Here is a 26,768-nt window from a genome sequence, read left to right as displayed (position 1 = left end):
AGACGGAAGCGCATGCGCGCCCGGCCCTACCTCGCCGAGAATTCCGCTTGGGCAGTGTGCGCAGGCGCAGTCCGCACACGAACTGGCGCTGCCAGGGTAGCGGGCGCGGTCAACCAGAGAGTCACTTGACCCGGTGTCCTGCCAAGTCTGCAGCTTCGTCCAGCCCTGCCCTTAGGGAATGGAGAAGAGGGTGTGAGAGGATTTTCTGAGGCTCTATCAAAGAGTTTGTATTTTTTTCAGGGAGATGCTCTCAGATCCTGGGGTGTGCCCTTCTCTGGCAAAGGACGGAGCCCCTAGTTGTGCCTTCAGGTCATTCTGCCGCAGGATTCCGGTATTGGCCTACTTAGCCGGAGTAGGCCTGCTGATAGCCTTTCTTAGCACGCTCAGCTGCTTTGTAAGGGCTCCAGGTACGGCTGTATACTCTCATGCTTTTCCTTGTAAACAGTTTGGAGCTTGCTCAAATTTTAGCAACTTATTTAGGTTTTGCTACGCAGTGTCTTTTCCGCAGTATCTCTTATGTAGCCAATCTAATTATTTTGATATAATGTTTTACTCTCACCTGGTAACTCTGGCTCTCTCTTCTCAAGGCCCGAGAATGACTCAGCCAACTGTAATAATAATAAAGTTAACTACCAGGTCGAAAATACTCAGTATAACCTGGTTTCAACACTAAAGATACTCTATAACTTGTTAACATCAGAAAAGACTTTGTCTTCATGTTTCAGTTCATTTGTGTAAGCTGTTTGGAACAGGCTGCTTACTTTTCTCCCTGTAAACTACTAAAAAGATTCATGCACATGGAAAATAATAATAGACAGCAGTGGTCGGTGTTAATACTTCAACATGTCATATTACAGCTTTTACAAGTTAAAAAGAAATTCCTTGGTGGCGCTCCAGGGCAGTCCTTTTATGCCTTGTTTTCTTTTCTAGTTGACTCTCTTCTGCCTTCTTTCTGTATGCACTTCCAGACATTTCCCACTCTTTTCAAGGTCCCAATTATCTCAGCATGGGGCTTGCCTGTCATCAACTGGAAAAGCTACCCCCTGCCCCCAAGTCTGGCAGAATTTCCCAGGGTGCCTCCCTCCAACTTGATTTCTGTTCTTGTTTCTGAGGATGAAGAATCTTTGTCTTTCCACGAGTTCTCTTGAATTGGTCCTTTTCAGTACCCTCCAGAAGTTGACTCACTTTACCCCTCCATCTTGTTAACTTCAAGTGGTACCTGTTCACACACTCCTTCTCTTTGGTTTTAAAATATGCTTAACTTTCCCCAGCAAAACAAACCCCATTTCCCGTAACCTGACCTCTCACCTTAGGGACCCATTCATTTCTTCTGTTCTCCACGAAACTTCTTAATAGGAAATTTTACATTTGCTGCCCCTGACTTCCTCATCTCCCCTTCATTGTCCAGTCCCTTGTGGTCTGGCTCCCGCTTTCTACTTTATGTAACTGCCAGGCTACCAGTGACCTTCCAATGACCAAAGACAAAAGCTGCTATTTCTTCAGCCTACTCATTTTCAATTTATTGACTTTTTTCTCCCTTGGAATTCTTCTCACTTACTCCTGTGCCTTCTTGGTTTCTTCTTTCATGTCCGTACTCCTTCTTCTTACAGGTATCTGGCATTTATGTCTTTTCCTTACCTGCCCTTCCCCACCCCGCCCCCAAATTTAGGAGTTTATCATATAAAAGCAGTTCCAGACATTCTCTTCCATAATGATTTCAACCTAATGCTGAAATTTCAGGGCTTACCTATGTTTAAATGATATCTAGCTTAGCTCTCTCTCCTAGTTACAGACTTAAATTTCCGACTACCCATGTAGCACCTCCACATGAATGTTCCTCAGGAACCTCAGTATGACAGATAACAAATTCGTGATCACTTCCCTATGCCCCAAACCACTTTTCTTCAGTGTTCCCTCTCATGCTGAAAGCAGCAGTCATCTTCCACTTCTCCCTCTTTGTCACCCCTTCTCTCTAACTGGTCAGCAGGACCGTTGAATTTACTCTGCAATGTCTCTTATATATGACCCTTCCTTTACATTTCTAGTGCCCTAGGTGAGTTCTTCCTCTTGTCTCATTGGGATGGCACCACTCTCCTAACTGCTATTCATCTGCTCTCCAAGCCCATCCTCCATGCTGCTGCCAAAATAATTATCCTAAATATTTCTGATCCTATCATTCTCCTACACAGTGGCTTGTTCTTTACCTATAAAGCTGAAGCGTGTAACTTAACATGGTATTTCAACTTGCCAGGTTATTTAGGTTCAGCCTCCCTTTCCAGCCTTGCCTCCTCAGAGTCTAGTTCAGGGGCTTTCAACCCTGGCTGTGCTTTAGGACCCCCTCAAAAGCAGTTTCTAGGGGATAAGACCTGGGAATCAGTATTTTTAAGAGCTTCTCCCAAGGTCCTATGTGCAGCCAGGGTTGAGAACCCTTCGTCCAGCCACACCTGACTACTTGTACTTTTTTAACCTCAGTGATACTGGACAGGACAGGACAGGAGGGAAGGGGACAGGTGCAACCATTAAAAGAATGACATAGCCTTCGAAGATATGACAAAAACTGGTTAGAACCAACTAGAACCAACAAGATGGCCAAAGGTTAGACTTCCAGAAGACCCTGAGCCTCATTATATGCTCATTGTAATAAGTGGCATGCTAAATGACACACCCACAGGCTCCATGACAGTTCTGAGGCTGACCATAAAAGTCCAAGAAGTTGGCAGTGGCCCAATTCCTGGAAATCCCTGCCCCTTCCCCTAAACAGTTGAAATAATCCTCCCACATGTTAGCATATGAAATTACCCAGTCCATAAAAACGAAACATCCCCACACCCCCAGGGCCTCATGCCTTCTGAGATGGTGTGCACTCTGTCTATGGAGTGTGTATCTCTCTAAATAAACTTAATTTCACTTCACTGTGGCTTGCTCTTGAATTCTTTCCTGCATGAAGCCAAGGACCCTTGGTGGGGCATGTCTCAGGGACCATGACCATCCTCTTGTGCCCCATTTTCCTGCAATAGTACTATGCTACTTCAAACTCCTGGGAGGTGGTAGAGCATAACAGCAGTCATGGGAGTAGGCGCTGTACTCAGACTGCCTGGAACTAAATCCCAGCTCCATCACTTACTGTTTGTAGTTGTGTAACCTTGGATAATATGCTGGTTCCTCTGAGAACACTTTCCCAGTCTTCCCAGTCGGAATGAATCTCTCTGCTCCTTTGTGCTCTTATAATATTTTCTGTCCTTGTTATAGCCCAGAGCAGGGTCATAATGAGCTCTCAATGGATGTTGATGAAATTGAATTAGCATTCTGTGCACTGTATTGTCATTATTTGCATGCATATTTGTCCCTTATACTAAATTAAAAAACTCTTTGAGGACAAAGATTATGTACCATTTATTTTTGTATATCTTACAAAAAGTGTCCCATACATAGTAGATGTTCAAAAGGTTAATTCTACAGAGAAGCTAGTTTTAAAAAAATAAATTTTAGAGAAAGAAAGAACTTCAGCCAGGTACCCTGTTCAGCATTATTTTCAAATATTGCCAAGCATAACATTCAATCCAGTTTCTCACCCAACTCCCACTGAGGTTATATGATGCTCCAGGATCTGGATCCTCACTTTGTAGTGGGGAAGTGGAATAATGAATCTCCATAGTCTCCATTGCAAATCCATCTCACCTTGCCTCATCTGCCAACCTGGCATATTCACATATGGAGTATTATGTTATGAAGAGATGTAATGTACACAAGCAATCCAGATAGGGATAATAAATACCACAGTTTTCCTTCATACACATTCTTAATCATTAGGGTATATGGATTCAAACACCTGCAAGGTGATCCTACTTTTAACAAACTTCACCCACATCTCCCCTTGACAATTTCCTTCTCCCAAAATGAACACATGCAATTTGGTCATTAGGCTTAGATTGACTAATTCAATTGTGATTCTGGAGCCCTGGGTTATTTTGCTTGTGCTGGTGATTGACTGATTGCTTTAGATAAGCATTGTTTGGAGTTTTCTGAGCAAAGTAGACTCTGGTGGGCAGCTTCCAGAATCAGAGAGAAAAATAACCTCCACTGGGACCTCCTATACACTTATCTCCCCTGCTCCCAATTCCAGACTTAGACATGACCCAGAATTTAAGAAGATCTGAAAAAGAGAGGGCAGAAAAGTTGTATGTCTTCTATTTAATTCTTTTTAAAGTACAATTAATTTACAATGTTGTGTTAGTTTCTGGTGTACAGCATAGTGATTCAGTTATATATATTCTTTTTCATTACAGGTTATTACAGCTATTGAATATAATTCCCTGTGCTATACAGTTGTTGTTTGACCTTACTATCTGTTCTGTATATAGTACTTTGTATCTACTAATTCCAAACTCCTAATTTATCCCTCTCCCCCTTTCCCCTTTGGTAAACATAAATTTGTTTTCTATGTCTGAGTCTCTTCCTCGTTTGCAAGTAAGTTCATTTGTGTCATTTTTTTTTTTTAGATTCCACATATAAGTGATACTATATGATAGTTGTTTTTTTCTGTCTGACTTATTTCACCTAATATAAAAATCTCTAGGTCCATCTATGTTGTTGCATATGCAATATTTCATTCTTTTTTGTGGCAGAGTATTATTCCATATATGTATACACCAAAACTTCTTTATCCAATTTTCTGTTGATGGACATTTAGGTTGCTTCCATGTCTTGGCCATTGTAAACAGTGTTGCTGTCAACATTGGGGTGCACGTATCTTTTCGAATTGGAGTTTTCTCTGGATATATACCCAGGAGTGGGATTGCTGGGTCATATGGTAACTCTATTTTTAATTCTTTAAGGAATCTCCATACTATTTTCCATAGTGGCTGCAACAAATTACATTCCCACCACCAGTGTAGAAGGGTTCCCCTTCTCCATACCCTCTCAAGCATTTATCATTTGTGGACTTTGTAACTATTTAATTTTTTTTGTTTATGGTGTTTAATGTTCATCGTCTGTCTCCATCTCCAGAATTTAAGCTCCTCCAGGCCAGGGATCCTTTTTGTTCACTAATGTATATCAAGCACCTAGAACTGTGCAGGGCACACAGAAGCTGTCAGTAAATATTTACAGAATAATTGGATTTATCTAAAGTGTTTCTTTGTCGATTTCCTTCTCCCTTTGAGAAAATGGATGGAAAAAATGGTGTGCTTAGTGACCGAGATGGGGTGAGGGCTCGTTCTGTAGAATCGTGTCCAAAACCCTGGACAGATCCCGCGAACCCGAGGCTCTGATGCTTTTAGACTACTGCGTCCTGAAATCCCACCCTCTGGGCGGGCTCTGGGCCGAGTGCGCCGTCTGTGGTTGGCCTGCAGAGGTGATAGGCATGAGAGACAGCGAAGGAGGAGCCGCGCTCTAGGCTTCCGGGCGCGGCGATTACGCGCCTTGGGGAACCGTTGGCCTGGTGGTCTGCCGGGTGGTCCCAGACTCTTGAGAGGAGGACGAGGAGGGTGAGCCTGGGACGGGGTCCCGCGGCATGTCCATTAGTTCGGTTAGCCCTAAAATCTCAGTAGGAGGAGATTCTGGCGGCCGCGTGGAAGCCAGGTCCGTGGGAAGAGAGAAGGATGGAGAAGGCACGGGACCGGGGGGAGGGGGGGTGTAGGGAGGAAACTGGATAAGCAGGTAATTGCCCCAAAAGAGGCCTCTGTGGGCAGTCGCGACCTGAAGTTTCCTTGCCCAGGTGTCTTCCTGTTACTTTACACACCCGCGCTTACAACCATCCGTTTACTTACTCCGAAGTTCAGCTACCTTAAGGTCAGGGAGACGTCGCAGTGGTTAAGGATGCAGTGTGGCCCTTTCTGTCTCAGGGTTGGGGGCCCTGGAATAGGATAATGAGCTCTTTACTTTTCTGCTTTCCTGGTCTCTGACAGGTTTGAGCATGAGCATGGCAGAAGGGGACACCCTGATATCAGTGGATTATGAAGTTTTTGGGAAGGTGCAAGGGGTGTTCTTCCGCAAGTACACTCAGGTATGTGGCCTACAGGCTTGGGAACATACATAGGTTATGAGCATGGGAACAAGACACATGTTCCTGAGAAATGTGCATTGGGAGAAGCTGGCTCTTTGGTAGCTGCATGGCAAAGAGGTGGTTTGTACAGCAGTGGGTATGAAAATGCTTTGTAATGGGTAAAACACAATGTAAATGGAAGACTCATCTGCTGTGATTATCCTAACAGTGGTACTTGAGTGCCTAGACACATATGGATGAGCTTCTCTTTTTCCAAAGGGGAATAGAGGGCTTCCCCATTTCTCCCTGTTGTGACATCATCAAGCCAAGTCACAATTCTTGTAGGAAAGCTAACCTTGATGGAGGAGATGGCATTTTGATGAACTCATGACATTTATGTAATTGCTTCCTCTGCAGCTGCTACATTTTCTTCAGACCTCTTTCCCTCTTCAACCTTCTCCCATTCCCCCACTTAATTCCTTTCTACTCGTTTTAGCTTTGAAAGAACAATTACCTTTTCCAGGTGAAGCTTTTCTAATGAAAATACTTTATCCACTCCAGGATAAGTAATGGTAACATTGAACGTGGAGCCTGGTATTCTTATGAGAATATAAAGGAGTAGTTGAGGGGATGAACAAACTGTTGACAGCCTCTACCTTAATGTCACTAACCTTCCCTCAATATGCACACACAAATGCAATCTCGGTTTGCCTTGTGTCTTTTATAGGGTGGGTATCAGGCTATTGCCTTCACAGCATCCCTTCAACCTCAAAGATAATGAGTTAAGCCTGCAGAACTTGCCAGGTGTCACATTCCTGGGGTTGTAGTACTTAAAATTCAAACCTGAATCATTGAAATATGAATGTTAAATGTCACTACCTCTTTTCCCAATGACTTGAAAATCTTTTCCTCTTGTTTCATCCTCATATAATGAAGTGCCTGTTGGCAAAAAAAGAATTACTGAAAGTCATAGCAAAAGCTATGTTCCAGTCAGCTTTGCTACCAATTATGTGGGATAAGTTCCTGTGATTTAGTAAATGGAGGTGGCAGCTTCAAAGGTTAATTAAAGTTTTTAAGGACCAGATGACAGTATAGCCCATCTTTCTCTACTGTGCCTCCCACCCCTCAGTTTAAAGAGAGAATAAAAGAATGCAGAAAAACAAATGTTGATTTGGAAAACTGCAAGGAAAATGTCATCCTTTTTTCACCTTAACTAGACTTGTAACTTATTCTTGACTGCTTATAATCATTTAAATATATATGTTCATTTTAATAATTATTTTGTTTACTACAGTCTGTTTACATGTTGATATCATCTAGCCTCTTAAATTCCATCACTCCTAGAATGAGTCATTAGACTTTTAAAAAATACTGGAATATAATTCATATTCCATAAAATTCCCCTTTAAAATGTATAATACAGTGGTTTTAGTATACTTACAAAGATATGCATTAATTCCAGAACATGTCATCACCCCAAAAAGAAACCCCATGCCCATTAGCACTCACTCTGCATCCCCCCAGCCCCTGGCAACCACTAACCTCATTTCTATCTCTATGGATTTGCCTATAATGGACATTTAATGTAAATGGAATCATACAATATGTCACTTTTTGTGTTTAGCATCTTCCACTTTACATGTTTTCAAGGTTTATCCATATTGGAGCTTGTGTCAATACTTCACTCCTTTCTATGGCTGAGTAATATTCCATTTATGGCTATGCCACATTATATATATATATCCAGTCATCAATTCATGGACATTTAGGTTGTTTCCATTTTTTTTTAGCTATTGTGAATAATGATGCTGTGAACATTTCTGTACCTATTACATACCTAAGAATAGATTGCTTGGTCACATGGTAACTCTATGCATAACTTTTTGAAGAACTGCCAAACTGTTTTCCAAAGAAGCTGCACCATTTTACATTCCCACTATCAATGCATGAGAATTCCAGTTTCTCCAGATCTTTGTCAACAATTGTTATTGTCTGTCTTTTTTATTATAGCTATCCTGGTGGATGCAAAGTGATATCTCATTGTGGTGTTTTGTTCTGTTTTGAGATATCAATTAATTTAACAGGGTTTAAGTCATATAAAGCATGTTCTCCTCTGATCATAATAGAACTAATCTACCATCAATAACAGAAAGATAACTGGGAAATCACCAAATATTTGGAAACTATATAACATACTTTAAAAAAATTGTAGTAGAATACACATAATGTAAAATTGGCCACTTTAACCATTTTAAGTGTACAGTTCAGGACATTCACACTGTTGTGCTACCATCACCATCATCCATCCACCCACAGAACTCTTTTCATCTTGCAAAACTGAAGTTCTGTACTCATTCAACAATAACTCCTAAAGGAGAGGGGACCTTGTTTGCCCCTGGCAGTCACAGTTCTCTTTTCTGTCTCTATGAATTTGCCTACTCTAACTACCTCATATAAGTAGAATCATACAGTATTTGTTTTTTTTTTTTCTGACTGGCTTATTTCACTAGCATAATGTCCTTAAGAATGAGCCATGTTGTGGTATATGTCCAAATTTCCTTCCTTTTAAGGCTCAGTAATATTCTGGTGTGTGTATATATGTTCATTGTAGTTTTGTTTGCCTTCTTCTAATAATTAATGATATTGATCGTCTTTTCACGTGCTTATTGGCACATGGAAGAAGATACTTTTTCTTTGGAGAAATGTCTCCTAATCCTTTGCCCATTTTTTAATTGAATTATTTGTCTTTTTGTTGAACTGTCAGAACTTTTATATATTTTGAATACTAGGCCTTTATCACTTACATGATTTGCAAATAGTTTCCTATTCTTCAGGTTTTCTTTTTTTTTTCAGGTTTTATTTTCTTGATGAAAACTTTGAAGCACTAAAGTTTTTACTGTTGATGAAGTCTAATTTATCTGATTGTTCTTTTGCTTGCGCTTTTAGTGTTATATCTAAGAAACCCTTGCCTAATCAAAGGCCATGAGGGTTCATGCCTGTTTTCTTCTGAAAGTTTCTTCTAAGGGTTTTATAGTTTAATCACTTAGCTTTAGTCTTTGATCCAGTTTGAGTTATTTTTTTTTATGTGGTCTGAGGTAGGGAGTCCAACTTTATTCTTTTCCATGTGGATGTCCAGTTGTCCCAGTACCATTTGTTAAAAAGACTATTATTTCCCCCATTGAATTGTCATGGCACCCTTGTCAAAAATCAGTTGATCATAAATGTAATGGTTTATTTCTGGACTCCAGTTCTTTTTTTTTTTTTTTTTTTTTTTTTTTTGAGTAAAAGTAGATTTATTTAGAAAGATGTACACGGGGGTGGGGGCTGGGGAGGCTGGTTAAAGTAACAGTGTGGGCATCTCTGAAGATGAGGGAGCAAGAGAGGCTGCGAGGTGCAATGTTGCTAGTTTTTATGGACTTGGTAGTTTGATGAGTGTTTTTATCATTAAAAGGTGTTGGATTTTTGTCAAATGCTTTTTCTTCATCTGTTGAGATGATCACCTGGTTGTTTATTAATATGGCATATTACATTCTGTTTTATTTATTAATATAGTGTTTTATTAATTAATATGGCATATAGGCATACCTTCTTTTATTGTCCTTCACTGTTTTGTTCTTTACAGGCATTGCTTTTGCTTTTTTTTTTTTTTTTAAACAAGTTGAAGGTTTGTGGCAGCCCTGCATCAAGCATATCTATTGGTGCCATTTTTCTAACAGCATTTGCTCACTTTGTGCCTGTGACACATTTTGGTAATTTCAGTATTTCAAACTTTTCATTATTGCTGTTGTTATGGTGATCTGTGATCAATGATCTTTGATGTTACTATTATAATATTTTTGTTTTGTATTTTTAAATTAAAGTATGTACTTTTTTAAAGACATAATGCTATTGTACACTTAATAGACTGCAGTATAGTGTAAACATAACTCTTAAATGCACTGGGAAACCAAAAAATTTTTGTGACTCTCTTTATTGCTGTGGTCTGGGGCTGCACCTGCAATACATCCAAGGTGTGCCTGTATTTTTGTATGTTGAATCAACCTTGCATTCCTGGAATAAATTCTGATTTTTCGTGGTGTATAATCATTTTTTATAATATGTTGCTGGATTTGGTTTGCTTATTTTTTTGAGGGGTTTTATATTAGTATTCATAAGGAATATTCAGTAGTTTTCTTTTCTTGTGATGTCTTTCTTTTTGACATGAGAGTGATACTGGCCTAATAGAATAATTTGGGAAGTGTTTCCTCTTCTTTTGTTTTTCTGGAAGAGTTTGTGAAAGATTGGTGAAGGATTTTATTTTAAACATTTGGGAGAATTCACCCATGAAGCCATCTAGTTCTGGACTTTTCTTTGAGGGAAGTTTTTGATTACTAACTCAATCTCTTGTTATAGGTCTATTCAGATTTTCTATTTCTTCTTGATTCAGTTTCTGTACTTTTTGAGTCTTTCTAGGAATCTGCCCTTTTAATCTAAGTTATCTAAGTTGTTGGAATATAGTTGTTCATATTATTCCCTTATTATCCTTTTTTTTTTCTAGTAAATTTGGTGGTAATATCCCCTCTTTCATTTCTGATTTTAGTAATTTGATCCTTCTCTCTCTCTTTTTTTTTATTGATCAGGCTAGCATAAGGTTTGACAATTTTGTTGATGTTTTCAAAGAATCAACTTTTGTTTTCATTTCTTTTTCTTTTTCTTTTTTCCTGTCTCTGTTTTATTAACTCCTGCTCTAATCTTTATTCTTTCCCTCTTTCTGCTTGTTTCGGGTTTGGTTTGCTCTCCTTCTAGTTTCCTAAGGTGGAAGCCTAGGTTTTTGGTTTGAGGGTCTTTCTTTTTAGATTGAGACTAAAGCTGGTGATTGTATTCCTTAAAATGTTTCCAGATGACTGTCCAAGCAGAAATATTGTTATGAGGAAGAATTAGTTTTTTAGAATTTTCCTAGGAAAAAACTGTTTAGTTGTTTAGATAGATATTCAAAACTGAACATGAATCAGCAACATTATGCTATCATTTCAAAAATAGGAACAGAATCGAGTGCACAAATAAAACCCATAGGAAATTCCCATTCTCAACACCAAAACTGGGAGTGTTTTGTTCACTCTCAGGAGTTTAGATAAATCACATTGCAATTTAAAATTTGACTGTTAATAACCTCCTGCTCAAGAACTCAACACAATCATTTTTATAGCTAATTACCATATAAGGTAACTAAGAACTAGGGATAGCCCACTCCCTTGGGTAGAAGAATGTCGTTGTTACACAAAATCAGTTGGATGTGGAGTCTTACTCAAAATCGATTCTCTGCATTCTTTTTTAATGCCACAGTCTTCAACACTTAATGCATGCTGTAGGTATCTCTTATTTTTCTTCATTCCTTAATTTCCTCTGTATCCTTTAAACTTATTTATTTGACCAAAGTCTCTTTTGTTCATTATGCAAACATATCTTTTGCTTTAAACAGAACCAATTTGATGGATACTTCAGTTCCTCATCAAACATAGTTTTCCTATGCATAACATTTTCTTTGGCCAACTCCAGCAATTCCCCACATTTACTAGGTCACTAGTCTGGCATTTGGATATGCAATCATGTTAACCCCCATTTTCTTTTGTAATCCAGCCTCTTCTATTTAGATAAAATGTAACAATCAATAACTTTTATAATATCTTTACTTGGAAATCTTACAAAAATAAAATTACCTCTAGAATATTGCTACCTTTCCCCAATTTTCAGTCATTCTACAATTAATGGTTTAAAGGAAGGAACATTGGAAAGGCTAAGAAGAGAATAACTACAATGATTAGATAGTTCTCATAAGCTTATTCAACCTTAAGGGAATTGTGATTATTTAGGCAGAAGTGAAGAAAGTCAATGGTTTCTCATGAAATGTAGTCTCATGAAACTGTGGTGTTCAGAGGCTGCTGTTTTCTTCCCAGGAGGATAACAGGAAGTGAGCTTTGGATGCAACATAAAGATCTTGGGTTAGGCAGTTTCTCTACAGTGAGAACAATGGGATGAGTAGCCCAGGAAATCGTGAAATACTCTCTACTGATCTTAAAAGACATAATGGACACTTAATCATCTGGATTTGTTTAGGTATGGTGCTGGTTAAAGAGAAAGAAAAGGATCAGATAACTTCATGCTTTTCTATTTAATATACCAAATAGATTTTTGACTAGGAGAAGGAAAATGAACAAGATGTAGCCCAGTATTCTAACAACAATCAGCCTTAGGGAATCATTTTGAAAGCATCTTACCCAAATTGACTACATAATGAAAAATTCTGGTGCCTGGGTTTCATAGGGTAGAAAAAGGAAATGGAGTCAGGTGGTCAACACTTCATCTTAAGATCAGCAATGAGATTCTCCTTGCTGTAGTTCTGTTTTGACTGTTCTGGACAATATCAAATTAGTTTCAGTGGCTTGATTCTAGGCCAAGATTCTGGCAACAGATTGTAGTCTTGCTTTGTTTTGTTCAGTCTCACTGCATTTCTCTCTCTTGTCTTCTTCTTTCCCTTAGGCTGAGGGTAAGAAGCTTGGATTAGTAGGCTGGGTCCAGAACACGGACCAGGGCACAGTGCAAGGACAATTGCAAGGTCCAACCTCCAAAGTACGTCATATGCAGGAATGGCTTGAGACAAAAGGAAGTCCCAAATCGCACATTGACAGAGCAAGCTTCAACAATGAGAAAGTCATCTTAAAGTTGGATTACTCAGATTTTCAAATTGTGAAATAATGGTCTCAATTTAAAATTTCCAAGATACCCAGTGGTTTTGTTTTTTATTGTTAATAGAGATAGAGCTATTCTGTGTTCAATATTAGAATTTGTCAATAAGTTATTTTAGTATCAGATATTTGATAGTTACTGTATATTATATGTATGATGGAAGGATTACAGCTGTACACAGTTCTAATCAATAAAAACACAGTACCTTCTGTGTAGGATACTTATTTTCTCTTTGGTGAACTTCATTTTGGGCAAAATAAGAGGGATTTACTCAGTAAACATCTTTGGGAAGAGAATTTTGAGGTAATTTAAAGAAGTCTGAAAGAAAAAGTTAGCAGTTACTTTTAATCATTTCTTTTAAATAGTTTCAATGAAATTTTCTTCAGGAAATTGCACAACTATTAAGAACAAATACTACAAGTTCAATTTTTTAGCTGTTCAAATCGTATTTTGGACTAATTATTTTTCATTTTCTGGAGTTTCTGCTGTCATTCCTGTCTTCTGGGTAAGGAATTAACATAAATCGATGTTATGAGCTAATTTATGTCCCCCGAAAATTCATATATTGAAGTCCCAACCCCCAGTGCCTCAGAATGTGACTGTATTTGGAGATAGGGCCTTTGTAGAGATAGTTAAGGTTAAATGAGATTGATAGGATGGGCCCTAATCCAGTATGCCCCAGTGTCCTTATAAGAAGAGGAAATTTGGACACAGACATGTGTATGCACAGAGGAAAGAACATGGGAAGACAGAGAAGACAGCAATCTATAAGCCAAGGAGAGAGGCCCCAGAAGAAATCAACATTTCAACACCTTGGTCTCAGATTTCTAGTCTCCAGAACTGTGACAAAATAAATTTCTGTTGTTTAAGGCACTTAGTCTGCAGTATTTTGTTATGGCAGCTTTAGCAAACTAATACAAGCAATGAGCATTTTGCTTCATCAGCCTCAGATACCTCCTGATTTGGTTCAGTCAGCCATTTTAAAATGTATATATCAAATGCTTACTGGGTTTGACAAGTTTCTCATAAATTCCAATTTTTAAAAATAAAAGGTTTCAGTGAAAACAAGACAAAGCAAAAACTGAACGTTGGTGAACAATTCCCCCAAGTACCTATTCACACAGTGTCCTTGGAGTTCCACTCTCATTTCATTAGAAAAGATGCAGATGGTGGGTAATAGCTCAGTGGTAGAGTGCCTTGCTTAGCATGCACGAGGTCCTGGATTCTATTCCCCAGGACCACCACTTAAAAAAAAAGAAAAAGAAAAAAGAAGATGCAGTGGTATTGGGAAGATACCAAAAAAGTCAATGAAGGGAGTCTTGTCCTCATCTGCAAATTAAGAACTGAGCTAGACAGTTTCTTGGTCTTTTCCAGTTCTGAAATGCTATAGTTCTGGCTCTGGATTTACTCATTAATTGAGTGCCTAACATAAAGCGCTGTTCTTGCCATGGGGATAGAGCAGCAAACAAAACTGACAAAAATCCCTTCGTTCATATAGTTTATATCCTAGTGAGAGGTGACAGACCATAAGCAAAATATATATTCAATTAATTGGTAGTACGTGCAAAAGATAAATGAGAGAAATGGAAAGAAGAAAAACAAAAGTAAACATTGCTAGAAACAGCTTTTTCAAGCCGTGCTAAAACGGATAAGGACTGAGAATTCAGAGTACCAATGTGAAGAGACCTTGGGACACGGGAATCCCCAGGGCGGTAACACCTGGTGCGCATGCGCATTGGGGTGTCGCGGACTAAATGGTGCTCTCAGCGAGGCGGCTCAGAAGCGCATGCTCGCGAGCTCGCGCGTGCATGAGTCTCGCGTGCATGAGCCTCGCGAGCCAACGTGCGCGCGCCCGGCGTCGGAGGCGGTTGGTTTACGCGAGTTGGTGAGGAGGGATTCGGGGTGACTTTGGGGAAAGCACGCAATGAAAGGAAGATTCTGGGAGCTCTTCTAACTCCAAAAGGGCCGTGGCGACTGCTGCGGGCCAGCTTGACGGACCTAGCTGGCAAAGGCTCCGGGAGGCCTCTCGGCCTGCCTCCAGCCTGGCCACCAAGCCTGCGCAGGCCGGGGTTTCGGGTTGGCTGGGGAGGGGGCGGGGGTGCAGCCTGAGCCTGGGGGGCTCTGCGGTCCCAACACTGCTCCCCGAAGCTTTCTTAGCTCAGGACCCGGATCGAATCGGACCATTTGTCTCAGGAGCTGTGGCCCTGGAAGAACTGGAGTGTAACCAGGAAATCTTTGAGCTGGGTACAGACCGGAATACTTACTAAATATTTATCTCTCATTTGCTGCTGGCTGCAAAGTTCATTATCTTAGAAATCGTCAGATCTGCAATTATAGCTCTGATTTTCCCGAGTTTGAAAAACTAGCCCTGCCTACCACTTGCGACAGGTCCAGCCCATGCTGCTCTCAGCTTGAGGGACCTTAACTGCAGAATAATCTTTTTTTTTTTTACCTGCAGGAAAAATTTAAAATCACGTTTAGACAGTCCCTGGCCATCATTATTATTACCAAAGTACTTTGATGCTATCGGGAAAGACCAAGAATATTAATTCAGAACAATAGTAAGGACCTTCTGAAAACTTGAAAGTAATATATGAACAAGATTTAAAAATCAAATGATACAGAAAGGCTTACAGTGAAAACGAATTTTCATGCCCTATCCTTTCTCATTTTTGGGGGGTGGGGGTAGGGGGTAATTAGGTTTATTTATTTATTTATTTATTTATTTTAATGGAGGTACTGGGGATCAAACGCAGCACCTTGTTCATGTTAAGCACGCGCTCTGCCACTGAGCTGTACCCCGCCCTACACCCCCACCCCCACCCCGTCCTTTCCCATTCTTAAGTCTCTTTCCCCTGAGGTAACTGCATTTAACCAATAATAGTAATAGTAATTATTAATAATCTTAATACCCATCTCTTCTTGTTACAGCAATTTGACTTTATTTCCCTTCTGTTTCTTCACCTTAGTTACTGTAGTGTCTTAACACTTCATTATAAGTATTTTCTAAAAGTCATGGTTATTGTGTAATGTATGAATGTTATGAAACTAGCTTGGACTTTTTTTTCATGAATAATTTCTAGCTAATGTTTCTTAGTGGAATTTAGGCATCTGTTTTTGGTGAAGTGATTAGAATTTTGAAAACTGTCTTATGGGTCAACTTCAAGTGTGTCTATGATTTCACTTTAGGGAATGTGGAATTTAGAGAGGAGCAATAAAAATTATGAAATTATGAATCCTGCTTTGGATGTTAAATCCACTACACCAAACATAAGCTGTGTGATCTGCCTAGAGATCAGAGCTATAATTTGTTTTGCTTTGTTTTACAATGTGGTTTAATAAGAGGTCTCATTTATCTCAACTATTTCTTCATAGTGCTTGAGAGAAATGGTTGCTGCCGTGTAAGTCTGAAGCTTTAATAGTGTGTGTTCCTTTTTCCCCCCTTCCAGAGGCAATTACTTCCAGTCAGAAAGAGAAACCAGTGCCTGGCAATCTCACCAGCTTTCTACCTGCCATGATCAAGTGCTTGTCAGTTGAAGCACAAGCCAGATTGCGTTCTGGTTTGGCTATATGTTCCTTAGGCCAGTGTGTTGAAGAGCTTGCCCTCAACAGTATTGATGCTGAAGCAAAATGTGTGGCTGTCAGAGTGAATGTGGAAACCTTCCAAGTTCAAGTGATAGACAATGGATTTGGGATGGGAAGGGATGATGTAGACAAGGTGGGAAATCGTTATTTCACTAGTAAATGCAACTCTGTACAGGACTTGGAGAACCCAAGGTTTTATGGTTTCCGAGGGGAGGCCTTGGCCAGTATAGCTGACATGGCCAGTGCTGTGGAAATTTCATCCAAGAAAAGCAAGTCAGTGAAAACTTTTGTGAAACTCTTTCAGAATGGAAAAGCCCTGAAGGCTTGTGAAGCGGACCTGACTAGACCAAGTGCCGGGACAACAGTAATTGTACACAACCTGTTTAATCAGTTACCTGTCAGGAGGAAATGCATGGATCCTAGACTGGAGTTTGAAAAGGTTAGGCAGAGGATAGAAGCTCTCTCACTCATGCACCCTTCCATTTCTTTCTCTTTGAGAAATGATGTTTCTGGTTCCATGGTTCTTCAGCTACCTAAAACCAAAGACGTATGTTCCCGCTTTTGTCAAATTTATGGACTGGGTAAGTCCCAAAAGTTAAGAGAAATAAATTATAAATATAAGGAGTTTGAGCTTAATGGCTATATCAGCTGTGAAGCACATTATAATAAGAATATGCAGTTTTTATTTGTGAACAAAAGGCTAGTTTTAAGGACAAAGTTGAATAAACTCATTGACTTTTTATTAAGAAAAGAAAGTATTATATGCAAGCCAAGGAATGGCTCTGCCAGTAGGCAAATGAATTCAAATCGGTCTAACCCAGAATTCCTCTATGGTATATATGTGATCAATGTGCAGTGCCAGCTCTGTGAGTATGATGTGTGCATGGAGCCAGCAAAAACTCTGATTGAGTTTCAGAACTGGGATACTCTTTTAGTTTGCATTCAAGAAGGAATAAAACAGTTTTTAAAGAAAGAAAACTTATTTATGGAATTATCAAATGAGGACATTAAGGAATTCAGTGAAGATAATGATTTTAGTTTACTCAGTGCCACTCTTCAGAAGCAAGTGTCCTCTGATGAGAAGTGTGACCAGGTCAGTTTCCAAGAAGCATGTAATAATATTTTGGATTCCTATGAAATATTTAATTTGCAATCAAAAGCTGTGAAAAGAAAAGCTCCTATAGAAGACATAAACACAGAGAGTTCTAGGGATTCAGACGCTGTCAGAAAAAAGACAGATTGTTCATTTTTGTACACTTATGAATCAGATGGCCCAGGCCATAGTAAAATGACTGAGTTGTCTTTACAGAACAAAGACAGAACTTGTTCAGAATCAAAGACCTTAGAACAAGAGACAGCTGAAGCATCAGAATCAGGAGAAAATGAGAAACCTAAAAAATCTTGCTTGGAACTTAACTCTTTGGAAAATCCATGTGGAACCAGTTCAGAAATGTCTGCAGGCCCTTTTCAGACATATCACTTTGAGGAGAGTGGAGAAGATCAAGAAATACAGACAGTGAGTACTGCTGTTAATGGCACAGCTGTCAACTTCCTGAAAAATAATAGAATTCAGAATCAACCAGAGAGATTTAAAGATGCTACTGAAATGGAATGCCGACCTCTGCCTTTTGAGACAACATTATTGAGAGTACCCAGTGCTCAGAGAGAGGATAAGAAAAGAAAAAAAGAACCTAGTAATTGTGGAAGAACAAAAGTTTTTAGTTATGGACAAGTTAAATTGTGTTCCACTGGCTTTATAACTCATGTGGTACAAAATGAGCAAACAAAATCAACCGAAACAGAACATTTATTTAAAAACTGTGTTCAGCCTTGTCCTGTGAGTGCCAAAGAAGCATTTGGAAATAGAACACGCCATTCAGTTGAGACTCCAAACACCAAAGATTTAACCAGCACTTTAAGTAAAGAATTTGCTCAACTGCCCAACAAAAAACTGTGCAGAACAAATACAAGTTATAGGGTAGAGAACAAACCTATAGCAACTTACAAAAATTTTGCTATTTTTCAGGAAGGTAGTAAAAAATCACATACAGGTTGCCTTTTACCTGACACATCCTCTTTCTCTTGGTGTAACCCTGTTTCAAATGGTAGTAAGAGAACAGATGAATTGATGGATTCCGCCAAACCCATAGCTCATAAGAAGCTAAGCTTAAGTTCACAACTAGGATCTTTAGAGAAGTTTAAGAAGCAATATGGGAAGGTCAAGAATCCTCTGAATACTGAAGTGAAGGAAAATAATTTAGAAATCACTACCAATCTCAGTCCTCAGGTTGAACCTGACATTCCATGGAAAGACAAAAACCACATAGACAACTCTGGTATTTGTAAAATCACTACTGTGAAACATAATGATTCAAATAGTTGTCACCCACCAAGTCACATGTTTTTTCCAGAAAAGTTTCCGTTCTCCAAGGAAGAAGATTGTTTGGAACAACAAATTCCTTGCTTAAAAGAAAGTCCTATAGCTCTAAAGGAGTTACCTCATTTTAACAGAAAGCCTTTGAATGTTGAGAACTCACCTGAATCACTAGCCTCTAAATTATCCAGAATGAAGGGTTCTGAAAGAGAGACTCAGACAACTGAGATGAGGAGTCATTTTAACGAACTTCCACAATCAGATTCCAGTAGGAAAGACAGTGACTTGTGCAGTGGGTTAACCCTAGATTCTTGTAACTTATTTAAAAATGAGCATAAAAAAACAGAAAATGGCATCATCCCAATGTCAGACTTTGGCACACAGGGTAATCCGTTCAATAACGACAGTGAAATGCATTCTAACAGCAATACAACAGAGAACCCTGTGATATCAGAAACTCCTTTGGTATTGCCCTATAATAATTCCACAGTTAACAGTAAAGTTTCAGATGTTCTGATAGCTGCAGAACAACAGATTGGAAATCCTGACTCTCCAAATAGAATGTTAATGAGTCAAGTAGAAGATGCCACAGCTGCCCAAAATGGAACTTGTTTTCAGAGTGAGGAATCTATAGCAAGAGCTTGTTCTGGAAATGAAGAGTCCAGCACATGTTCTTCAGGTTGGCAGCAGCATTTTGATGTAGCCCTGGGAAGGATGGTCTACATCAACAAACTCACTGGACTTAGCACATTCATTGCTCCTGCTGAGGACGTTCAGGCTGCTTGTACTAAAGATCTGACAACTATGGCTGTGGATGTTCTACTCGAGAATGGTAAGTATGATGTTCACTGGCATGAATGTTTTTGAAGATGGGAATAATGGCCAAGGAGTAAGAGAATCATTGTCCAAAGAAACTATCTCAACAGATAGAACATTTTGAAGTTCAATTATAAAATGTGTTTTATTGTATATGAAGATTGTCTAGGTCCAATACTATTTTAAGTCTAGAAGTACAATGGAAGAATGATATAGAATGCAAGTGTGTGTATATATATATATATATATATATATATATATATATATATATATATATATATATATATATATATGTCTGTGGGTGTGTGTATGTGTAACAGGTGAGACAGTTTTTAATGAAAATGGTGCTATTGATAGTTGAGAAAATCCACAGTACTTCCCTGCCCTACTTTCCCCTCTCTCTCATGTTCTCTTAGAAATTTGTCTTTAAAGGCACCTGCAATGCCAGTGTGGTATTTTTCTGGAAGTAGCTCTCTGCAACTCCCAGGTAAAAGGCCAGAATGGTCCTGTAATCATCCTAGGTTCCCCAGTAAAATCTATGGCTCAGTACAGTACCATATTTATGAACTTTTTCTTTTTTAAAGAAAATAGGATTTGACCATAAATTTTTGGAATATACTTTAAGTGAGTATTTTTATAACTATACTTTTCAAATGTACTTTATTATAATGTATATGCTAATCCACTTGATCTGTATAAGTGGCTATTATTCAGAAAGACAGTAATGTGGCTTTTAGATCAGACCACAAGGCCACATGGGAGCCTAGGCTAGGACTTCTGAGTTCCTGAGTCTCAGTCAACTTTAAAAGTGACATTGTTTTGGCCAGATGTTGGGAGATGGTAAAACTGATTTCACCTGACAATAATCTTGGTTTTGCATCAGGAGGATAAACATTTAAATGTGTATCTGTATTAAAAGTCTTGAATGTTGCAAAAGAATGTAAATTTGTATGAAGGTAATTGCAAATTACCTTATAACTTCTCCTTAGTATAAATATCTCTAGCAAGAAGCTCTGATTTATTTAAGGTTAAATAAGATTTTTATTTTTCAATGGTTTCAAGTTTTTTTCCTTGTGAAAAAAGATAATCACTGTAGTCACTTTCTAAGTATTAAATAGGAGAAAACTCTTTCCTTTCAATACTGCTCCTGAGACTGTCAGGTTGCTCTTAAAGACACATGTGTTTTTCAGTGTATGTAGCTTTATGTCCTGATTTATACTGAATGCTTATCAGAGGTAAAGCTAAGGCACTGGCACCTCATCTTCCTGAAATGCAACTTCTTCTGATATGGTGACAAAAAAAAAAAAAACTTATATTAAAGTGAGATGGTTGTTGCTAAAAGAAAGGGGGGAAATCTTGGCTGTCAGACTCAACATAAACATCTGTTCCTGTTAAATAATCTAGATATTTAAAACGCTTCAACCTACTTAACTTCTGGATTAGTAAGTCTTGTAGTGAACTTCTGACAGTCATGTTAAGTCAGAGATTCGTGATGAAGAATAAAGTCTTTGGGGTCTAGAAACTAGTTCCAAGAAGAGATGGCTCCCGAGCACCCACCGTTCACAAGAAGGGTCACCTTGCTGGAAATGGCTGGGGTGTAGCAGGATATCAGGGCGTTGTTGAACCACACATAAAATGTCACAGAAGGTGAACTATTAAGAGGTAGATTTAATTGTACAGAAGAGGAGATCTATAAAGATAATTCTAAGGAGTAGCATCAAGTCTCCAAGCCCTGGCAGTTTTTTTCCTTTAAGATGTCTTTAACTCTCTCCTTTCCGTTACCAGTGACAGGGCCTTAGTTCACCTCACATTTAAATTTTATCATTCTGAAATCATCTCTCTCCCGTTATTGTCCAACAGATTTATCTTTTTGAAATAATAATTTCATCATGTTTTGCCCCTGTTCAAAACTGTCAAATTCAGCATTGTTTCTAAAACTCAAATCTGATATCGTCCTTCAGAGATAAGAGTAGAGTTTGGGCCAGATCTTACTGGACTTTGGAATTTTACTTTATTTTATTTTTATATAAGCATCAAGCACTTGCAGTATAGAAAGATCTTTAGCTCTAATACTAAAAGTATAGAATTATAGAGCATAATTTTTAACACTTAATTGCAGGTACATTAACTATGGCATGTTTCATGAATTAGAGGATAACAGGCATTTTTGTCTTGAATTTACTATTGACAGCCTAACCTGAACAGTTCTGCTAAGCAATAATATGTTACAAAGAAAAGTAAAAACCAAACTTTATTGTTGCTTTTTGCCATGTGGTAGTATTTTCTACACAGGCTTCGATCTTCAGAATACCCTGGATTCCGTAGAAAAATCTTTTAAATGAAGCTGTATACAATAGAAGTCAAAATTTCAGCAGTCAAAATTTAGGCTGTGAAAAGATACATGCAAAAGATACTTTTTTTGAAAACACTTAACCTTGAACAAAGCACCAAACTACACAAATGCAGAATGAAAACAGCATTTCAACTCCACCAAAAATAGTCATCATAAAAGGTGTAAAATTCACATAATGGACTGGAATTTAAGTTGAGAGCTTTTCATTCATTCATCTATTTGTTTATTCACTCATTTATTGATCATTCACACTGTGCTAGGGGCTGCCACATTGCAAATTAACTGACTTTGCTGTCAGGAGTTCATGGTCTATTAGGGAAGACAGCCATCTAAACATAATTATAATATGATGAGATAAATGTTATAATAGACACATACTGGGGACACACATATGTAGACACGTATATTGGGGAGACATGTAAATTGGGGATCAATTTTGAGTCCTCATTCTGTCTCATGTAGGTGGATAATAGGTCTAAGCATTAATGTAGATCCCTAAATTGGCAGAAAAATTTAATTAAAGGACTGACTCAATCTAGTGTTTAGTAGTCTGCTTTATGTCTTAATTCAGTTTGTTTAGAAAGAGATTTTATGTAACTTAATTTTTTAATAGCTTATTTTTTGAGTTCAAATGTCTAGGTTTTTCTTTTTGATATTTAGGATCTCAGTACAGGTGTCATCCTTTTAGAAGCGACCTCGTTCTTCCTTTCCTTCCTAGAGCTCCGGAAGAGAGGATTGTGATGAGACAGAATAACAGAGGTAGGGGCATTAACAGAGCTTGCCGGGACATCTAGTACATACCGTGCCACCTAACTCAAAGAAGACAAAGCACGGTTGGTTATTAAGCTTGATCAGTGCCAGCTGTGCCTTCCTGGAACCAGCAACTCCCCATGGTCCTATTTAACAGCAGAACTAAGTAATTCAGTACATGCATTTAGATTAGAAATTACTTTTCCAGACGAAGTCAGAACTAGGTGATTATGCACAGTCTGTGGTGTCTTGTGATAGAGAAAATGTTTCTTAACTTTAAATACTGGAGTTGATGAGTTGACTCCATATTGCAGTAGTCTTATATAAGCAAAATTCTTAATTCTTATCTGCAAAAAAAGCTAGACATTATTTTTCTTTTGTTTCTAAAAATAGATAAGGTATATGTTTTTACCTAAATACCTATATTTTTGTGCTGGGTCTTTACCTATTTGAAGCAGTTTCTTTGGGACTTGTATTCTGAAATATCTCCTGAAAACAGTTTGGAGGAAAAGCTATAATGCCAGAAGATAGTCATCAACTCAAGTTTAAAAAGTAACAGATCAAAACAATTTAGAGATACAGCAAGCACTGCACTTTTGTAGAATATCGGAACAATGTGTCAGATCTTTGGTCTTGAGGCTACACCACACCAAGCATGAAACGCCATTTGGCCTCTTCCTTGAGGTTCTTGATGCCAACTTTACTTGTCCCCCTTTGCTCTAGATACTGGAGGTGATGCTGTGGGTCGCGAATCGCTTCAGTCTTTGTTCTCAGAATGGCACAATCCAGTATTTGCCCGTTATCCAGAGGTAGGTCTGCAGAAATTTTTCTTCACTTGTTATTTAAAAATGTAAATTGCATTTAAATTGAGTATGGGCATGAATGACTATATTGATTTGTAATTATAAATGGAAAGTGAGGATGTTTCCAGATAATTTATTTGGAAATTAATATTTAATGTAGAGTGGAGGAATCAGAATTCATAGCATTTTGGGAGCTTAGACATTTTGGATTAGACATATGTAATCTGAATGGCGAATGTGCCTACCACTCTCACAAACCCTGACTTGTAGTTTTGGCAAAGTATTTAGGGTGGTGGTGATAAATACTGTTATAATTAGAGAACGCAGTGAATCTTCTGCTGGAGGAACAGTTCATCACTGGACCTGAGTGTCCATTCTCTCCTCAGTGGGTTATCACAGAATGTGCTCAGTGTGTTGTAATAAGGATGCAGAGTAGATGAGCATTTGATTACTGATTCATCAGTTAAGATCTAAGGCCTTGCTCATGGAGCACAGACAAATTATTATTCTGAAACAATATTGGGTTTTGTCAGTAATTTTGTTTATAAACAAAAATTATTATTTAAGAGTAATAATTCATAAAGCCTTTTGCATTTTCATAAGTTCCCGGAATTTAACCCCCTTCTAATAGGTTCTGTGAAAAATGAATGTTTTTAAAGCACTTTGAGATCGTTGATAAAACAGTCCTGCAGGCATAAAAGATTACAATGTAAATGACGTTTGTGCTGGGTCTTTCCAGGTTGCTGTTGATGTAAGCAGCGGCCAGGCTGAGAGCCTAGCAGTTAAAATTCACAACATCTTACATCCTTACCGCTTCACCAAAGAAATGATTCATTCGGTGCAGGTAAAAAAACTGACTTTGAAATCTCATTAAACTAGACTAACTTGTGAAATTGGATTTATTTAATGACATAGACCACCCTGGTCAAGGCACATATATTTAAAAAAAAAATCTTACTGGAACTTTTATCATCAGAAGAAAAAGTAAAGGACTGATTATAATTACAAAGAAAAAAATGTCCTTGGTAGTGTGAGCAGGTTTGGAGGGATGATTTATGGGTTCAGGCTCACAATTTCAAGGATTATATATTGACTGTATATTTTGACAATAGCTTATAAATCAACTAAGTACTGTAGAGACATTGTCCTTAAATGTGCAACAATGCCCCTTTTAACATCACCCTCTATTGTATGAGGCTTCAGATGACATGGCTTAGGAGACCCAAGATTGAGGAGCTCCATGAACAGAAGGGACCCCTTTCTCAACCGCTTTTCTGCTTTGCCCTCTGTCAACACCACTCAGGCTGTCCTCGCCTCCTTGTTTTCCATACAGAAATAAACTAGGAACTTAGACACATCTGGGTAGAGAGGAGCCACCAAGCTCTAAAGCCACCGGTGGGTTTTAACTTACTGCTTTAATGAACTAGCTCCTTCAGAATGGTTTTCCTTGCTTTTGCACAAATTTTCCAAATTTTTTTCAGCCCTATTTTGTTAGCAGTCTCTGGTCATATTAATAATTCTCTAGTCATATTACCAATTAATGTGAGTCATTCTGTTGGGAACATTTCAAGTCTACTCTGAAGTTTTATTAGCATAACCCTCTTAGATGCCTTCGTCTGTGTTCCCTTGTAGTTTCCTTCCTTTAACATGCCATAAAAATGTCTCCTGGTCTCTCTACTTGCCCATTCTTTTATCCTTTCTAATGACTCCCTCAGGTCCATGAGCACCTGTCCTCGGTCTTAGATACAAATGTTATAATGCAGGTGACTCTAAATGAAGTACAGTTTTGTCTCTCTCTATGCAGATAAACCTTTGTTAGTTTTTATTTAGTATTGTACCACTTATTTGAATGTCTGCCAGGTTCTCCAGCAAGTGGATAACAAGTTTATTGCCTGTTTAATGAGCACTAAGACTGAAGAGAATGGTGATGAAGGTAAGAATGGAGTTTAGCCTCAATAACCAGCTGGTCTTCTGATAGCCTCCTTTTAAGATTATTTTTTATATACAATGTAGTTTCAGTCATTTGGACAGATTAGGGAAACCCAATCTAAATTAAATTTAGTATTTAATTAAATATTATGAAACAACAGTTTTAAAGTGCATTCAGTTTTATATATATACACATAGAGATATAATTATATAAGATACATGTTGAACTTGTTTAACAGTGGTTACCTTGGGAATGAGAATGGAAGTGGTCAAGGAGGAAATTTCATCTTTTACTCTTTAAAATATTTTATATTGTTTGACTTTTAATAATATTTTAATGTGTTCCCTGTACAATAATAGAAAGTTTATATAATGAACTCTGCTAGGTTTGTCAACAGTTACACACAATCTTTTGGTGACTTGCTTTAATAAGACAGTAATAGTTTATAAATAATAATATAACTCATTCAACAAATATTGACTACAGTGTCTATGGCATGCCAGAGACTGTGCTAGGGATACAATGGTGGGAAAAAATGTACATGCAAGAGAAATAGATGATCACACAAACATTAAAATTTTAACTCTAGCTAGCGTTATGGAGGAGAGAAACAAGATGCTGTAAGAACCTGTAATTGGAGATTTGATTTAGTCAGGGAGATCAGGGAAGATTTTCTGGGTAAAGTGAGATCTGGAGTATGAGTATGGGCTAACTAGATAAAGAAGAGATGGAGGAATATTCTGGACAGAGAGAATAACGAATGCAATTTGTGCTTTCCTCTTTAGTAATAGGAAGCAGGGCAAGCCCTTCCTAGTGTGAGAGCAAGGAACCAAGGCTAGAGACGTAGGTTGCAGCCAGGTATTAAATGCCAGTTACAAGCTTTGTCTTCGTCCCAGCACCAGTTGGAAACAATTGAAAGCTTCTAGTTTTCTTTATCATTGTTTGTTTTCACAGCAGCATGTGTCGCATCACATTTGCATTTTGAAAATATTGCTGTGGCTGCAGTGTGGAGCGGGGATTGGGTGTGAAGGTGGAGTCCTAGTAACTGCAGAGAGACTGTTAGGAGGATATTGCAATACCTAAGAAATGATGGTTAGCCAGGACCAGAGTGGCCTAGAGAGAAGAATATTTAGGAGATATAGTCAACAGGACTTGGTGATGGATTGGATATGGGGAAGGTATATCAAAGATGACTCTTGGTTTTCTAACCTCCATAACAAAGTGGATGATGTTGCAGGACCAGGTTGGAGGAGAAGCAGGCAGGGAAGGTGAAAGTCATGAGTTCAGTCTGCAGTCCCTTTGAAATGTTCAGGAAGAAATGTCAAGAACGTGGTTGGATATTACAGGTCTAGGATTAGGGGAGTATTCTGACATGGAGATCTAAATCTGAGGTGTCAGCATAAAGTTGGTCATTGAAGTCATGGGCAAAAATTGTGTCATTTAGAGGAAGA

The 26,768-nt window shown here is 38.4% G+C and overlaps 2 protein-coding genes across 13 annotated transcripts in view; both read left to right on the top strand.

Moving 5' to 3' along the window:
- The first annotated feature begins 100 nt into the window (after positions 1 to 100).
- ACYP1 (acylphosphatase 1) lies at positions 101 to 12,930 on the top strand. 2 transcript variants are annotated; one of them, XM_006184470.2, is made up of 3 exons: positions 101 to 407; positions 5,907 to 6,004; positions 12,500 to 12,930. In XM_006184470.2, the coding sequence occupies exons 1-3, from the start codon at positions 245 to 247 to the stop codon at positions 12,713 to 12,715; spliced, it is 477 nt and encodes a 158-aa protein (XP_006184532.1). In that variant the 5' UTR covers positions 101 to 244; the 3' UTR covers positions 12,716 to 12,930. The 2 variants fall into 2 exon arrangements, with proteins under 2 accessions (XP_006184532.1, XP_014414544.1); XM_014559058.2 differs by lacking the exon at positions 101 to 407 and adding an exon at positions 5,361 to 5,486.
- A 472-nt stretch (positions 12,931 to 13,402) lies between these two features.
- The window catches only part of MLH3 (mutL homolog 3), a 29,067-nt gene continuing 15,701 nt past the window's right edge, over positions 13,403 to 26,768 (top strand). For 7 of the 11 annotated variants that reach the window (XR_004320839.1, XR_004320841.1, XR_004320842.1 and 4 more), the window contains exons 1-6: positions 14,819 to 14,950; positions 16,156 to 19,497; positions 22,495 to 22,593; positions 23,308 to 23,393; positions 24,127 to 24,231; positions 25,248 to 25,320. Coding sequence is in view for 7 of the 11 variants with exons in the window: in XM_006184471.3 (XP_006184533.2) it covers positions 16,221 to 19,497; positions 22,495 to 22,593; positions 23,308 to 23,393; positions 24,127 to 24,231; positions 25,248 to 25,320 (3,640 nt within the window). In the remaining 4 variants the exon portion in view is untranslated. Of the gene's footprint in view, positions 14,592 to 14,653; positions 14,951 to 16,155; positions 19,498 to 22,494; positions 22,594 to 23,307; positions 23,394 to 24,126; positions 24,232 to 25,247; positions 25,321 to 26,768 lie in introns of those variants that run through there. The other 4 variants (XM_032482386.1, XM_032482388.1, XM_032482391.1 and 1 more) reach the window with 4 other exon arrangements.

This window comes from Camelus ferus, chromosome 6 (genome assembly GCF_009834535.1).
Source record: "Camelus ferus isolate YT-003-E chromosome 6, BCGSAC_Cfer_1.0, whole genome shotgun sequence".
NCBI lineage: Eukaryota > Metazoa > Chordata > Mammalia > Artiodactyla > Camelidae > Camelus > Camelus ferus.
The sequence above is the reverse complement of the archived record's forward strand: the minus strand, read 5'-3'. Positions and strand labels throughout refer to the sequence as shown.

Excerpts from the sequence above, each read along its gene's own strand:
- ACYP1 (XM_006184470.2), top strand. The coding sequence starts at position 245 with ATGCTCTCAGATCCTGGGGTGTGCCCTTCTCTGGCAAAGGACGGAGCC. Across the intron at positions 408-5,906 it reads CTGCTTTGTAAGGGCTCCAG|GTTTGAGCATGAGCATGGCA; the intron begins GTACGGCTGTAT and ends GGTCTCTGACAG. Across the intron at positions 6,005-12,499 it reads TCTTCCGCAAGTACACTCAG|GCTGAGGGTAAGAAGCTTGG; the intron begins GTATGTGGCCTA and ends TCTTTCCCTTAG.